This window comes from Heterodontus francisci, chromosome 1 (assembly GCF_036365525.1).
Source record: "Heterodontus francisci isolate sHetFra1 chromosome 1, sHetFra1.hap1, whole genome shotgun sequence".
NCBI classification, from domain to species: Eukaryota; Metazoa; Chordata; class Chondrichthyes; order Heterodontiformes; family Heterodontidae; genus Heterodontus; species Heterodontus francisci.
The window spans coordinates 274,516,188-274,533,560 of NC_090371.1; the positions used below are offsets into that span (position 1 = coordinate 274,516,188).

The 17,373-nt window shown below is 42.7% G+C and overlaps 1 protein-coding gene across 1 annotated transcript in view; it reads left to right on the forward strand.

Annotated features, from left to right (window-relative positions):
- papss1 (3'-phosphoadenosine 5'-phosphosulfate synthase 1) overlaps positions 1 to 17,373 on the forward strand; it is a 63,845-nt gene that overhangs the window by 24,109 nt on the left and 22,363 nt on the right. Inside the window, exons 6-7 of the mRNA XM_068045543.1 lie at positions 1,137 to 1,342; positions 2,363 to 2,498. Coding sequence (XP_067901644.1) covers positions 1,137 to 1,342; positions 2,363 to 2,498 — 342 coding nt within the window. The remainder of the gene's footprint in view (positions 1 to 1,136; positions 1,343 to 2,362; positions 2,499 to 17,373) is intronic.

Genomic DNA, 17,373 nt, shown 5'->3' on the forward strand with positions numbered 1-17,373 from the left:
ATTCGTTAGTTTACGAATAATCAAAGTATGGTGCTTTAAATGAAAGTTAAGGAAAATGTTAAGTTAAAAACATATTGGGGGTAATTTTCACCATCTTGCATGGTATGTTGGTGGAGGACATTGTAAGGCTTTTAAAATAGGCCAGTAGCAACTCCACAGCAGATGTGATGGCTCAGATCCTCCACCCTCACACTCATCCTACAAGATCTTCCAGAATTCCGAATGTGGCACTTTAGAAACCCATTTCGGTTGTTCGAATTTTAAGATTTATCTTGGTTTAGATAATCACAGGAGCCTCAACTAAAGGCCTGCTCAGGTCTGGAAAAAAAAACCCGACCCAAACCCGACAGAAGCACATCGGACCCGAGCCTGACCCGGCCCGAGTCCTTCCAATTTTTCCTGCGCCCGACCCGATCCGACCATAGTGCACTCACTGTACTTACCACTTTTGGATGGATGGAATGGAAGGAAGCTGCAGCATGTGCACGATGACGTCCTAGAGACGGTCAATCGCTCACTGCGCAGACTCAGAGTCTCTGGAGTCCGGATGCACGTTTCCCTCCTTGACGCCCTGGACTCCCAGCTCAGGCAGGCTTTTCAAATGTTGACACTTACTTACTCAACTTCCCTTTTCCTCCCAGCAAAGCATACTGTGCTGTGTATGTCCGACCCAGACACAGCCCGAAAGCTGGATCCGGAAGAGCAGCCCAACCCGACCTGAACCCGACACATGTCATCAGGTCCCGACGGGTTCGGGTCGGGTAGCAGGCCTTTAGTCTCAACCCCAATCTCAGCGGAGCTGCCAACAAGCTCACTCCCACAGAAACTTGATCCTATATCCTCTTCCCTATTCTGGGGTGGGAAAGCTACTTTAATAGGCTATTTATTTGATGGGATGGGTGGAGGGGGGTGGGGGGGGGTGCTGCAGGGGATGTGGAGCCCCATCAAATAAATAGCCTTTGAAAGTACCTTCCTCCCCCATAGTGCAATCCATGCAGGAAGGTCTGATCATTCTAACCATCTGAATTTTGCATTTGTTTTTTACATGTGTACACCCAGCAAAAATAATCTCTATGTAAAGTGTAAACTGAATATTTTCCTGTTAATGCTTTTTTATGTCCCCTTGTGCCCTGCAGGAGGTCTCATTAACCTGTCGGTGCCCATCGTCCTGTCAGTGACACATGAAGACAAAGAGCGACTGGATGGCTGCACTGCCTTTGCGCTGGTGTATAATGGGTGGCGGGTGGCTATCCTTCGCAATCCAGAATTCTATGAGCACAGGAAAGAGGAGCGTTGTGCACGTCAGTGGGGAACAACGTGCAAAGAACATCCTTACATTAAGGTTTTGCTAAAAGCATTTTTTTCTCCAAGATCAGTATGACATTTTGATTACTTTTCTGTTGCAGTGTGAAACTAAACAGGAGTCATTGAGGAGCTCTGTCTTGATTCAAATTGGTCAAATAAATTAGTGTCATCTAAAGAAGTCTTGATTGGGGGTGTTTAACTGCAAATACTTTCTACCTGTCAGTGATTTCTGTAGCACCTCTGTTGGTCAGCTGTGAGCCACTCATTTTTACTATTCGGGTTTCTAATAACTCAACACAGAAGTTCTTTATGCTCATGATATGGAGGAGTAGAAATCTACCTGTAGGGGAAGTATGATCTGCTTTATTGTGTCTGTGCATTCTTAGTTAATTTTCAAACATTGAAAAATAATTACCATTTAAAAATAGCACCATTTAATATTTGTTGTTTTGAAGAAATGCATTCAGTTACCTGCAATTATTTTCAATGTCTCTTTTATACCACTCTGATGTTTTATTAGTGTGAGGTATCTATCTTTAGTTGGTGTTTTTATGCAGCTAGTTCTATATTTCCCAGTTAAAAATGCTGGAAACGTTTACCACGTCATACAGCATCTGTAGAGAGATAAACATAGGGTTAACATTTTAGCTCGATAACTTTCCGTCAGAGCTGGAAGATGCTACAGATGAACAGCTCACAAGCTGGTACAGAGCCTGGGCAAGGGAGCAGGAAAAGAAAAAAGGAAAGGTCTGATTCAATGGAGGGTGGGAGATGATTAAATGACAGGAGTGATAGTACAAGGAAAAAGGCGGTGATAATGAGAGAAACGGAAGATGTATCAGCATCAACCTGTACATTAACTCTCATTCTCTCTCCACAGTTGCTGCCAGACCTGTGGAAAGTTTGAAGCATATTGTGTTTCAAGTGTTTTGAGCATTTATTGCTTTTATTTTAGATTTCCAGCATCTACAATTTGTTGCTTTTTTATCTATTATTTCCCACCATTGACTTGAAATGTAAAGTTTGTTTTGGTTCTGTACTCTTATGAAATCCACAGATGGTAATGCAGAGTGGAAGCTGGCTAGTAGGTGGAGACCTGCAAGTTCTTGATCGTATCTATTGGAATGATGGCCTTGATCATTACCGCCTTACTCCACGTGAGCTAAAGCAAAAATTTAAGGCAATGAATGCCGGTGAGTAGCATTAACCACTTGCAGTTTGATTGTTTGCAGATGTAGAGTTCAAACTCTTTGTGATTTATCAAATTTATTTTAGGAACCTTGTAATTAGTTACAGTGTGGCTGCTTGGGACTAACCAAACCAGCTTTTTCTTTTACTATTTTTGGTTGAGGGGATGTCAGTCCAGGAAATGGGCAGTTCTCAATGTTGGCTCTTTTGTGCTAACAGCTAGGGCTGCTAGTTTGACAAGACCACCTCCTGCACAGAGTTGCATTTCTAAGTTCCATGTCAGCTCTCCTTGTGCTTTTCTATATCTGCTTAGCTGATCCGGTAGCACTCTTGAGTCTGGGGGTTCAAGACCCACTCCAGAGACTTGAGCACATAATTTAGGCTGACACCTCAGTGCAGTACTGAAGGTGTACTGAAATAAAAACAAGAAATGCTGGAACCACTCAGCAGGTCTGGCAGCATCTGTGGAAAGAGAAGCAGAGTTAACGTTTCGGGTCAGTGACCCTTCTTCGGAACTGACAAATATGAAAAATGTCACAGGTTATAAGCAAGTGAGGTGGGGGTGGGGCAAGAGATAACAAAGGAGAAGGTGTAGATTGGACAAGGCCACATAGCTGACCAAAAGGTCATGGAACAAAGGCAAACAATATGTTAATGCTGTGTTGAAAGACAAAGCATTGGTACAGAAAAGGTGTTAACGGACTGAATATTGAACAGCAGCAAGTGCAAACATGAAAAAAAACAGTGGGTAAGCGAACTGAACAAACTAAGATGAAATAAAATAAATGCAAAAAAAAAAAGGTTGTAAAAAATGTAAAAAAGAAGAAAAAACAACTAAAAATGAAAGTAAATGGGGGGCTGTCATGCTCTGAAATTATTGAACTCAATGTTCAGTCCGGCAGGCTGTAATGTGCCTAACCGGTAGATGAGATGCTGTTCCTCGAGCTTGCGTTGATGTTCACTGGAACACTGCAGCAATCCCAGGACAGAGATGTGAGCATGAGAACAGGGGGGAGTGTTGAAATGGCAAGCAACCGGAAGCTCAGAGTCCTGCTTGCGGACTGAGCAGAGATGTTCCGCAAAGCGGTCACCCAGTCTGCGCTTGGTCTCCCCAATGTAGAGGAGACCACACTGTGAGCAGCGAATACAGTATACTACATTGAAAGAAGTACTAGTAAATCGCTGCTTCACCTGAAAGGAGTGTTTGGGGCTGGGATAGTGAGGAGAGAGGAGGTAAATGGGCAGGTATTACACCTCCTGCGATTGCAGGGGAAGGTGCCATGGGACGGGGACGAGGTGGTGGGGGTAATGGAGGAGTGGACCAGGGTGTCGCGGAGGGAATGATCCCTTCGGAATGCTGACAGGGGAAGGGAGGGGAAGATGCGTTTGGTAGTGGCATCACGCTGGAGGTGGCGGAAATGGCGGAGGATGATCCTTTGTATATGGAGGCTGATGGGGTGGAAAGTGAGGACATGGGGAACCCTGTCACAGTTCTGGGAGGGAGGGGAAGGGTTGAGGGCAGAGCTACGGGAAATGGGCCGGACACGGTTGAGGGCCCTGTCAACAACAGTGGGGGCGAATCCTCGGTTGAGGAAAAAGGAGGTCATACCAGCAGCACCGTCATGGAAGGTAGCATCATCAGAGCAGATGCATCGAAGACGGAGAAACTGGGAGAATGGAATGGAGTCCTTACATGAGGTAGGGTGTGAAGAAATGTAGTCGAGGTAGCTGTGGGAGTCGGTGGGCTTATAATGAATATTAGTAGACAAGCTATCCCCAGAGATAGAGACAGAGAAGTCGAGGAAGGGAAGTGTCAGAGATGGACCATGTAAAGGTGAGAGAAGGGTCGAAATTGGAAGCAAAGTTGATAAAGTTTTCCAGTTTGGGGCGGGAGCAGGAAACGGCACCGATACAGTCATCAATGTACCGGAAAAAGAGTTGGGGGAGGGGGCCTGAGTAGGACTGGAACAAAGAATGCTCGACATATCCCACAAAAAGACAGGCATAACTAGGACCCATGCGGGTACTCATAGCGACACCTTTTACTTGAAGGAAGTGCGTGGAGTTGAAGGAGAAGTTGTTCAATGTGAGAACAAGTTCAGCCAGGCGGAGGAGGGTGGTAGTGGATGGGGACTGATTGGGCCTCTGTTCCAGGAAGAAGCGGAGAGCCCTCAAACCATCCTGATGGGGGATGGAGGTGTAGAGCGATTGGACGTCCATAGTGAAGAGGAGGCGGCTGGGGCCAGGAAACTGGAAATTGTCAAAATGACGTAGGGCGTCAGAAGAGTCACGGATGTAGGTGGGAAGAGACTGGACCAGCGGAGAAAAGATAGAGTCAAGATAGAAAGAAATAAGTTCAGTGGGGCAGGAGCAGGCTGACACAATGGGTCTGCCGGGACAGTCCCGTTTGTGGATTTTGGGAAGGAGATAGAAGCGGGCTGTCCGGGGTTGCGGGACTATGAGGTTGGAAGCTGTAGGGGGGAAGATCTCCAGAGGAGATGAGGTCAGTGACAGTCCTTTGGACGGTGGCTTGATGTTCGGTGGTGGGGTCATGGTCCAGAGGGAGGTAGGAAGAAGTGTCTGTGAGTTGGCGTTGAGCTTCTGCAAGGTGTACTGCATTGTTGGTAGTGCCATCTTTCAGATGAGACGCTAACCTGAAGCCCTGTCTGCCCCCTCAAGTGGATATAAAAGATCCCATGGCACTGTTTGAAGAACAGATGAACTGTGCCCAGTCTAGTGGCCAATGTTTATTTCACAACCAACATTATCAAAAGTAGATTTCCTGAATTATCTCATTGCTGTTTATAGGGCCTGGCTATGCACAGCTTGGCTGCTGTATTTGCTACATAACAACAGTGACTTTGCCTGTAAAACGCTTTGGGCTGTCCTGAGATGTGAAATGTGCTATTTAAATGCAAATTCTTTTGTTTGTTCAGTCATGTGAAATTAGATACAGGTGGTGTTTGTGGATTATGGTACAATTCAGTAAATATGCTTTTGTAATAAGTATTCCATAAATTCTCCCTAATCACCTGGAAGCTCATTAGGTTGGCGCTTTGCAGAATGGTTTGATTGATGTAAGGCCTGCCATTTATATCCTGACTGACTTGAGCTTTTATATGAGCAACATATCAAAATAGTTATAAGGTTTGCTGGAAAACATTGACATGGCCCAGGAAAGTGTCCACAGTGATGGTCAAATACAAATAGTACATACTGGTCACTATGAAAACAAACAAATAGCATGGCTTATTAATTCAAACCAACAGGAGTCCTCCTCCACCCCCACATTGTGTTCAAGTCTCTGGAGTGAGTCTTGAACCCACAGACTCAGAGTGCTACCGGATGCGCTAAGTAGAAATAGAAAACCACAACAAGGGCTGGCATGGAACTTAGGAACACAACTCTGTGCAGGAGGTAGTCTTGCCAAACTTAACTAGCAGCCCTAGCTGTGAGCGCGAAAGAGTCAACATTAGGAACTGCCCGTTTCCTGGGACTGACACCCCTTCATCAAATAAAAGGAAAGGCTGGTTTGGTATTTAGTCCCAAGCATCCACACTGTAACTAATTACAAGGTTCATAAAATAAATTTGATATATAAATTTGTTAAATGGCATGTCACACTCTTGGAGGGAACAGTGACGAACTATGAAATGAACTGCAGGAATTCTGAAATAAAAGTCAACTGTTGAACTGAACTACAAAAGTTGGACACATTTATGCCACAGGCAAAATGGAGTAAAGTTCAGGTGACCCCTCCTGTACTGTAATAAACATGTTTGTCTGTCAATATGAAACCCATTATCCACACTTGAATTTGCTTTGGGGAAAACACATTGAAATGGAATGTAGCCCATTCGATGCTAATAACTCCTTTCTGCAAGAATGGAACTAACAAAGACTTTTACAGACAGACTGACTCTGAAGCCAAGGCCAAAATAATAGGTGTTATGTAACACCTATCTATCAGAAAGGACCACATTCAGAAGCCATCATGTAACAATGGTTCCCATATCATGTAACATTATATGAATCAACCCTGGGGAGAGAGCCCTTAGTCACCTGACCAACTCCCCATTCTGACAAGTTTCTACCTTGGAGAGAAAGAGGCAGAACAGTCAGAGAAGGTCTTTTCTAGCCAGAACAGCTGTGAGACAGTTCCAGCTAAGCAGGAGCCCTGCTGACAACACCTTTTAACGACTCCAACAGGGAAATTGCAAGTGACTTAGGAAATCCCCATCTGCAAAAGTGATCCAGGATTTCCCACCATCGACTTCAGATTGAGGCTTAATCACAAGGAGCCTACGTCACGTCATCCTTTTCAAGGTAATTAACATTCAGGCTTGTACCAATGAAAGATTTCCTCCCGAAAATCTTCTGAAGGTTTTTTTTTCAATAATAAACTCTTTTACACCAACTGGACTATAATTACATGTTACACTCCACTCTCTATCTTTTCTGGTGTGTGTGTGTGAATGTGTGCCTGGGTGAAGTTGCGAGTATTTTTCAGTTATTGTGTAAAAATAAATATTTATCTTTTTTAACCTACGAAAAACTTGTTTCTCAATTTATTTGGCTCTTAAAACACTCAGGGACTAAAACACTTTGTAAAACACTATCTGTGGTCACTTGAGAGCTGAAAAGTGGATGTCACCCACACCACTTCCCATCTGACTATAAAAGGCAGGAAACAGAATCCATGAACAATGCCATAGGAGGGCTAATATGCTGCAACAAACTAATGCAAACTTTAAATCATAGGTCTTGAATGCCAGTTAGGACATTGAAAAGTATGATTCTTTATCAGTGTTTCTCTGCTTTTCTCCTGTCATCTGCTACACCTGAAATATGAAAGGTCTCGTTATGATTGCTGAGGAGACACACATTTTTAGGGGTTTAATGGACTACTGCCAGCCTCCGTTTTTGCTCAATGTCAGGTTGGTCAGTGGAGGATTACCAGGAGACCTGTTCTGGAATTATATCTTATCAGGGCAGCAACATCAAAGTACCATAGGACTGAAAAATCCAGGTGCACAGAAGTAACCAGCTGGTCTACAAATTCTCCCAATTCAGTCTCCCTATCCTGAATGGATTTTTAAAAATTTGTTCGTGGGATGTGGGCATCGCTGGCTAGGCCAGCATTTATTGCCCATCCCCCAGTTGCCCCTAAGAAGGTGGTGATGAGCTGTCTTGAACTGCTGCTGTCCTTGGGTTGTTGGTACATCAACAGGGCTGTTAGAAAGAGAGTTCCAGGATTTTGGCCCATTGACAGTGAAGGAACGGCGATATAGTTCCAAGTCAGGATGGTGTGTGGCTTGGAAGGGAATTTGCAGGTGGTAGTGTTCCCATGCATCTGCTGTCCTTGTCCTTCTAGATGGTAAAGGTCGTGGGTTTGGAAGGTGCTGTCAAAGAATCCTTGGTGAGTTACTGCAGTGCATCTTGTAGATGGTACACACTGCTGCCACTGTGCGTCGGTGGTGGAGGGAGTGAATGTTGAAGGTGGTGGATGGGATGCCAATCAAGCGGGCTGCTTTGTCCTGGATGGTGTCGAGTTTCTTGAGTGTTGTTGAAGCTGCACCTATCCAGGCAAGTGGAGAGTATTCCATCATACTTCTGACTTGTGCTTTGTAGATGGTAGACACATTTTGGGGTGACAGGAGGTGAGTTACACGCTGCAGATTTTCCAGCCTTTGACCTGCTCTTGTAGCCACAGTGTTTATGTGGCTGGTCCAGTTCAGTTTCTGGTCAATGGTAACCCATCTCAGGATGTTGATAGTGGGGGATTCAGCGATGGTAATGCCATTGAATGTCAAGGGGAGATGGTTAGATTCTCTCTTTTTTGAGATAGTGATTGCCTGGCATTTGTGTAGCACGAATGTCACTTTCCACTTATCAGCCCAAGCCTGGATGTTGTCAAGGTCTTGCTGCATACAGACATGGGCTGCTTCAGTATCTGAGGAGTCGCGAATGGTGCTGAACATTGTGCGATCATCAGCGAACATCCCCACTCCTGAACTTATAATGGAGGGAAGGTCATTGATGAAGCAGCTGAAGATGGTTGGGCCTAGGATACTACCCTGAGGAACTCCTGCAGTGATGTCCTGGGACTGAAATGATTGACCTCCAACAACCACAACCATCTTCCTTTGTGCTAAGTATGACTCCAACCAGTGGAGAGTTTCCCCCGATTCCCATTGACTCTAGTTTTGCTAGGGTTCCTTGATGCCATACCCAGTCAAATGCTGCCTTGATGTCAAGGGCTGTCTCTCTCACCTCAAGATCCAAAGTCAGAAAAGAATATTGATTGGTGTTGGATCAGATAGAAAGCAACACTGCAACTCTGCAGAATTGTACCTTCAAGAGGAATGTTTATCGAAAAGGTAATTTTCTTATAATGTGGGATTTTTAATTTAACCAGGGCAGAGTAGTCTGTTTGATCTATGGTACTGCCACTGGACTCTAGTTCTTGCACTATCTGTGCAATGTGGCTGCAGCAAATACTATTGACAGGATCTACTGCAGCAACTCACCAAACTTAACTTTGAGAGCACTTCTCAGTTCTGTCTCAGAAGGGCTAATGTTATGGGAGCATCACCTCCAAGTCACTCACTATCCTGATTTGGAAATATCAACATTCCTACATTGTCACTGGGTCATTATCCTAGGATTCCCTGCCTAGCATTATTGATGGAGAACCATCAATAGAAGGGTTGCAGCAGTTCAAGGAGAATGTCCACCACTACCTTCTTGGGGAAACTAGGGATGAGAAATATGGGACTTTATATTCCAAAACTCCAGTGTGTTGCATTCCACACTGATTTATTACACAATGAGCTACTGATGTCAGAGGGTGCCATTCTTGCGACAACCAAGTGGAGGTCAATCAATTCTCCACCAGGTGGAAGCAAAACTCAAATTGGTTAACCCAGGCTGCTCTTTCATACTTCCTAGAGGCTGGCCAAAGAATAAGAGCGTTGTAGTTTGAGAGCGTCTCGAACCCATCTTCTCAGCTGCAGGAAAGTCGAGACCAGAGATTAAAGTAAATCATTGAAAAAGAAAATTCTGTTTTTATACTTTCCCCAATTGAATTTTCTTCTTTGCATCTGTCTTTGATTTTCTCTGTTAATGGTCTTTGAGATCTCCCCCTTGATGCTGCTCTAGGTTCAACAGTACTAATCTTCTCAAAATTCCATTTCTTCAGTTCAGCATCTATTTACTAGACTACTTGTGCCACAACTTGGAGTCACTTATTATTAATTCAATTATTGAGGCTATTCCAAAAACATACATTATTATGATATGCACGCAGAAAATGCTGGAAGCACTGAGCATTATGATGCGTTAAAACAGAAAATGCTGGAAATACTCAGCAGGTCTAGCAACATCTGGGGAGAGAGAAACAGTTAACGCTTCAGGTCTGTGACCTTTCATCAGAACAGGTACTATGATGATGCTGAACTCTGAGATCCTCCACATATGTCAGAGTTGAGGCAGCTAAGCAGCCATTGCCGTTTTCAGTGCTGCTAGTAAACCAGCAGTTTGAAAGATTTTAAACTGTTTATAGTCAACGTGGCAATGATGAGTTACTTTGTATTGACTTCACTGCCTTGTACCCCTTAGTGTTGTACACCTTCTGGTTGTGTTGCTTCAGGGACATCCAGAGTTCTCACCAGCATTGGCAGATGATTTTGTTGCCCAGGTTTTCATCTTTGTGACAGTGACTTTGTTAAGAGCAGATTACAGGTTTTGTTAATTCTATCTGGCCCTTTGGGGATGACCCCAAAGTTTCCAGGGACCCAACCAAATGAACAATATTATACTGAAAATTACCCAGTTCTGACTTCCCTGCTTATCTTACTCCTACTTATATGAAAGCTGAGAACCTTAAGTATGATAGAAGAGGTAAGCAGTTGGATTTCTTCACAGAAATATTGTCAATTTTCCAGTTTCATTTTTTGCATACAGGCACTTTGATTTCTTATCAGCATCTTATGGCAGAGGGATAGGAACCTTTGCAAGGAGTCAGAGGAGGGAGGATCAAACACAAGAACAAAAGACAGCAAGGGGAATAAGAAAACTGATAGGCAGAGAAATCAAGGGCTAGAATCAAACAGAGCCACAGTGAAAAATAGTAGGAAGGGGACAAGTAATGTTAAAAAGACAAGCCTTAAGGCTTTGTGCCTTAACGCGCGGAGCATTCGCAATAAAGTGGATGAATTAATTGCGCAAATAGATGTAAACGAGATTACGGAGACATGGCTGCAGGGTGACCAGGGATGAGAGATGAACATCCAGGGGTATTCAGTATTTAGGAAGAGCAGACAAAAAGTAAAAGGCGGTGGAGTTGCATTGCTGGTTAAAGAGGAAATTAACGCAATAGTGAGGAAGGATATTAGCTCTGACGATGTGGAATCTATATGGGTAGAGCTGAGAAACACTAAGGGGCAGAAAACGTTAGTGGGGGTTGTATATAGATCCCCAAACTGTAGTGGTGATGTTGGGAATGGCATTAAACAGGAAATTTGAGACGCATGTGATAAAGGAACATCTGTAATTATGGGTGATTTTAATCTGCATATAGATTGGGCAAATCATATTAGTCATAATACTGTAGAGGAGGAATTCATGAAGTGTATACGGTATGGTTTTCTGGACCAATATGTTAAAAACCAACTAGAGAACAGGACATCCTAGACTGGGTATTGTGTAATGAGAGAGGAATAATTGACAATCTAGTTGTGTGAGACCCATTGAGGGGATGAGCGACCATAATGTGATAGAATTCTTCATCAAGATGGGGAGTGACGTAGTTGATTCTGAGACTAAGTTCCTGAATCTTAATAAAGGAAACTACGAAGATATGAGGCACAAGTTGGCTATGATGGATTGGGAAACGTTACTTAAAGGGATGACGGTGGATAGGCAATGGCAAACATTCAAAGAGCACATGGATGAACTGCAACAATTGTTTATTCCTGTCTGGCGCAAAAGTAAAACGGGAAAGGTAGCCAAACCATGGCTTACAAGGGAAATTAGAGATAGCATTAGATCCAAGGAAGAGGCGTACAAATTTGCCAGGAAAAACAACAGACCTGGGGATTGGGAGTAGTTTAGAATTCAGCTGAGGAGGACCAAGGGATGGATTAAGAAGGGGAAAATAGAGTACGAGAGTAAGCTTGCGGGGAACATAAAAACTGACTGTAAAAGATTCTGTAGGTATGTGAAGAGAAAAAGATTGGTGAAGACAAATGTAGGTCCCTTACAGTCAGAAACGGGGGAATTTATTATGGGGAACAAAGAAATGGCTGACCAACTAAATGCATACTTTGGTTCTGTCTTCACAAAGGAGGACACAAATATATCAGAAATGTTGGGGAACACAGGGTTTAGTGAGACAGAGGAACTGAAGGAAATCAGTATTAGTAGAGAAATGGTGTTGGGGAAATTGATGGGATTGAAGGCCGATAAATCCCCAGGGCCTGATAATCTACATCCCAGAGTACTAAAGGAAGTGGCTCTAGAAATAATGGATGCATTGGTGGTCATCTTCCAAGATTCTATAGACTCTGGAATGGTTCCTACAGATTGGAGGATAGCTAATGTAACCCCACTATTTAAAAAGGGAGGTAGAGAGAAAACAGGGAATTATAGACCAGTCAGCCTGACGTCAGTAGTGGGGAAAATTCTAGAGTCCATTATCAAAGATTTTATAGCAGAGCACTTGGAGAACAGTGGTAGAATCGGACAAAGTCAGCATGTATTTACGAAAGGGAAATCATGCTTGACAAATCTACTAGAATTCTTCAAGGATGTAACTAGTAGAGTTGATGGGGGGGATCCAGTGGATGTGGTTTATTTGGACTTTCAGAAGGCTTTCGACAAAGTCCCACATAAGAGATTAGCGTGTAAAATTAAAGCGCGTGGGATTGGGGGTAGTGTGTTGCGATGGATAGAAAATTGGTTGGCAGACAGGAAACAAAGAGTAGGAATAAATGGGTCTTTATCCGATTGGCAGGGAGGGTGAGTTGTGAGGAGGATGCAGAGAGGCTTCAGGGTGATTTGGACAAGTTGAGTGAGTGGGCAAAAGCATGGCAGATGCAGTATAATGTGGATAAATGTGAGGTTATCCACTTTGGTAACAAAAACAGGAAGGCAGATTATTATCTAAATGGCTATAAACTGAGAGAGAGGAATATGCAACGAGACCTGGGTGTTCTCGAACACGTTGCTAAAGGTAAACATGCAGGTGCAACAGGTGGTAAAAAAGGTAAATGGTGTGTTGGCTTTCATAGCGAGAGGATTCGAGTACAGGAGCAGGGATGTCTTGCTGCAATTATACAGGGCCTTGGTGAGGCCACACCTGGAATATTGTGTGCAGTTTTGTTTTCCTTCTGTGAGGAAGGATGCTCTTGCTATAGAGGGAGTGCAGCGAAGGTTTACCAGACTGATTCTGGGATGGCGGGACTGACGTATGAGGAGAGATTGAGTTGGTTAGGATTATATTCGCTGGAGTTCAGAGGAGTGAGGGGGGATCTCATAGAAACCTATAAAATTATAACAGGACTTGACAGGGAGGATGCAGGTAGGATTTTCCTGATGGTGGGGGAGTCCAGAACCAGGGGTCATAGTCTAAGGATACGGGGTAAACCTTTCAGGACTGAGATGAGGAGAAATTACTTCACCCAGAGAGTGGTGAGCCTGTGGAATTTGCTATCACAGAAAGCAGTTGAGGCCAAAACATTGTATGTTTTCAAGAAGGAGTTAGATATAGCTCTTGGGGCGAAAGTGATCAAAGGATATGGGCGGAAAGCGGGTACAGGTTACTGAGTTGGATGATCAACCATGATCATAATGAATGGCCTACTCCTGCTCCTATTTTCTATCAATCACTCCCAGGTCTGGTATAGTGCAGCACATACAAAGTAAAGCTCTATTTACTGTTTTCCCTATTATTTTTAATTGACATATACCTGAGTGATTTGTAAAATTTCTCACCTGTATGGGAGCTACACAGCCCATGAGCTAACTCTTGAAGGTTCCAAACTGTTTCTCTTTGATTTGAAGAATTCAGCTTACTTAAATACCCCTGAAACATTTGTAGGGGCTCCTTGGATTTCTAAGTTAACTGACGACTTTTATTCATATGGAGGCTATTAGCCCTAACTATACCATAATCGCCAGTATTGTTTATGTTTGAATTATGTGGCTTGGTTCCTCTCTCAAGCTTATAACCTCAGGGTAACTGTCAAAATCTCACCTTATTTCACAGAATCATAGAATGGTAACGGCACAGAAGACCATTCAGCCCATCGTGTCTGTGCTGGCTCTCTGAAAGAGCAACTCACCGAGTCCCACTCTCATGCCTTTTCCTCATAGCCCTGCAAATTTTTCACTTCAGATAATTATCTAGTTCTCTTTTCAAGGCCTTGATTGAATCTACCTCCAACACACTCTCAGGCAGTGCATTCCAGATCCTAATCACTTGCTGTGTAAAAAGGTTTTTCCTCATGTCGCTGTTGTTACTTTTGCCAATCACCTTAAATTGGTGTCTTCTAGTTCTGGATCCTTCCGTCAATGGGAACAGTTTCTTCCTATCTACTCTGTCCAGACCCCTCATGATTTTGAACACTTCCATCAAATCTACTCTTAATCTTTACTTCTCTAAGGAGAACAGCCCCAGCTTCCTCAATCTATCCTTGTAACTGAAGTTCCTCATCACTGGAACCATTTTTGTAAATCCTTTCTGCACCCCCTCTAATGCCTTCACATCCTTCCTAAAGTGTAGTGTCCAGCACTGAGCACAGTGCTCCAGTTGAGGCCAAACTAGTGTTTTATTAAGGGTCACCATAATTTCCTTGCTTTTTTGCTCAATGTCTCTATTTATAAAACCCAGGATCCCGTATGCCTTATTAATCACTTTCTCAACCTGCCCTGCCACCTTCAATGATTTGTGCACATATACCCCAGTTCTCTCTGCTCCTGCACCCCTTTTAGAATTGTACCCTTTATTTTATATTGCCTCTCTTTCTTTCTACTAAAATGAATCCCTTCACACTTGTCTGCATTAAATTTCATCTGCCATTCCAGCAGTCTGTCTATTCCTCTTTGTTTATTAGTATCCTCCTCACAGTTCAACTGACTATGAATTTATATTGACTCAGGTTGGGAACGTTGAATTTAACTGCAGTTGGCTTTTATACTCCTTGAGTTTTCTGACTATTTAAAGGGATAGTACCAGGACAAAATAGGACAAACTTAATTTTTGTCACTGCCACAAACTTAGAAGAGTGTCTGATTAGTTTACCATGAATTTTTCAGCTTCTAAAATGAGCTGTTTTTGTGATCTTGCTGAGTGTGATTTCAGTATTGTGCTGGGGCCAATGATGATTAACTACTGCATTGACACTGGCTGAACAATTTTGCACAGGACTCTCCTCCCAATTAGACTCAGTTGAATTGGAAACTAGGCCTGAGGGAGAAAACATTTATAACCCACTCATTATCTAATTTCTCATTAGGTACTGTTACGACTGAGGCGGGAGGAGTGCATTGCCCATTCTAGTCCCACTTCTCCACAGGTCACAACATATATTTTAAATTTTCCCACTTACTGATATAGTCAATCATATACTCTGTTTTTCCCAGAATAAAACACAATAATCAGGTTTCTTTAATGAACAACAAAATTATCAGTTTATTATAAAACAAGTCTTAACTAGTAATGAAGTAAAGCATAGACACAGATTGAAATTTTTAAGTACCCTTTTTACCTTAGCCCCTCACACTCACACACACACACATACACCGGTTAACCAGAAAAATAAAAAGGGAATAAAAACAAGAAATGCTGGAAATACTCAACAGGTCTGGTAGCATCTGTGGAGAGAGAAGCAGAGTTAACGTTTCGGGTCAGTGGCCCTTCTTCGGAAATAAAAAGGGATTTTGGTTCAGAGCTCTGTTACAGACAAAAAACCATTTGGGCTGAATACTTACTCATTCCTCAATAAAACAGCAGATGAGATGTATTATATTCCAAAACTGGCATACAGTCTAACTTCAGAATACACTGAGATCTTTTAGAACAGTCTTTTCAGGTGACATTGAGAACCAATCTAGTAGACTTTTCCTCAAAGACAGGAGACGAGATGAATTGACACAGTGTGCTTCTCAGGGTTGTTAGAGAGGTTGTAGTCTTCTTCCTTGACATTTCTTCAGTAGCAGGCTAACTTTATCTCATTCCAGAAGGTAAAACACACACCAACACTACAACCTAAAGCTTGCGAGTTTTCTCTCTCAGGTGTGTGCTGCTGCTCCCAGGCTTGTCCAATCAAGGGGCATGTTACTGACTTCTCTGCCCACATTTTCCCCTGTTACCATGCTTTCTGTTCTATTTTTAACTTGAGTGATGTGACGACCAGAAAATGTTGTTGCCAAACTAGTTCCTTCAGTATCCTCTTGGAAAAAAAACTGGTCCAACATTTATTCAGTTTGACTATGAATTCCTCCAAAAAAAATATTTTAACAAAGAAAAACAATCACTTGCATAGCAATACTTAATTTTTCAAAGTTTTTTTGTTGAAGTAATGCTTTAAATAGAAGACTATGAAAAGATTGATTTTAGAATGTGAAAAGCAAGTATGTTTGGGATGTCATTCAGCTTTCATCTTGCTACTTTCTCCTTTTCTCAATGAATGGGTCTGAATATAAAATAAATGTTGAGATTTATTTTACTCTAGCTTAAGTTTCACTGACGATATCAAGCTTATGTGAATATGAAAACACACCTTATCTGCGAAATAAATTAATTTGTAGATATTTATAGCTGCATCTGTTTTTTAATGTGGCTTCTGCTCAGTCAGCTTTATGCAGTCATCTTCCTTTGTATTGCACAAGGTGGGGAGTGGATATTGGGTCACTCGTTATTTTCTTAAAGTCCCTTCAGCTGAATAGTGGAATCAATACGTGTAATTACCTGACAAATTAATGTCCAAAATGCATCTCCTAATGTTGCTGTCCATGGAATCCTGTATACTGAAATAGCTGCATCAGCTTCACCTCAGGTATGGCAAATAACCATAATAGGGATCTATGCATGTAATTTTTTTATTATCGAGAAAGCTTGGGTAGATCACTAGCAAGGTTAAAAGAAATGCAAAGACAAGGTAACCCAACAAGTGACGGCTTGGGGCAAGTATCTTTAATCTAACTAGAAAGCAAGTGTGTGTAAATCATTGAATCTTGTCTTTTTAAAATTTTTTCTCCGTTTGGCTTTGTTTACCTCCTTTTCTGCATAACTTTTCAACACCTTGATTGTTCACATTGATTCCATTGTCTCTTCACGGTGTAGGGACACTATGCAACATTACTCAGCTGAAATTTCACTGTGACTACAGCTGTTTGATGCAGATTGCCTATTGGGGTCTTGTGAAGAGTCTTGAAGTGACCATGTGCATTCAGAAATAAAAATGCCTGTTTGGTACTCCCGTTCAGTCTACAGTATTCCTCCTCAGAGCATATTGTTTTTGTAATTAGAATCAGTTTCTCGGCAAATCAGTTTACATAGTTTTAATGTTGCTGAGGCTCTGAGTTTAATTAGCCTATCCACCTGATAACCATTTCCTTCAAGTAAAAGATGTCGCTATGGGTACCCGCATGGGTCCTAGTTATGCCTGTCCTTTTGTGGGATATGTCGAGCATTCTTTGTTCCAGTCCTACTCAGGCCCCCTCCCCCAACTCTTTTTCCGGTACATTGATGACTGTTTCGGTGCCGTTTCCTGCTCCCGCCCCGAACTAGAAAACTTTATCAACTTTGCTTCCAATTTCCACCCTTCTCTCACCTTTACATGGTCAATCTCTGACACTTCCCTTCCCTTCCTCGAC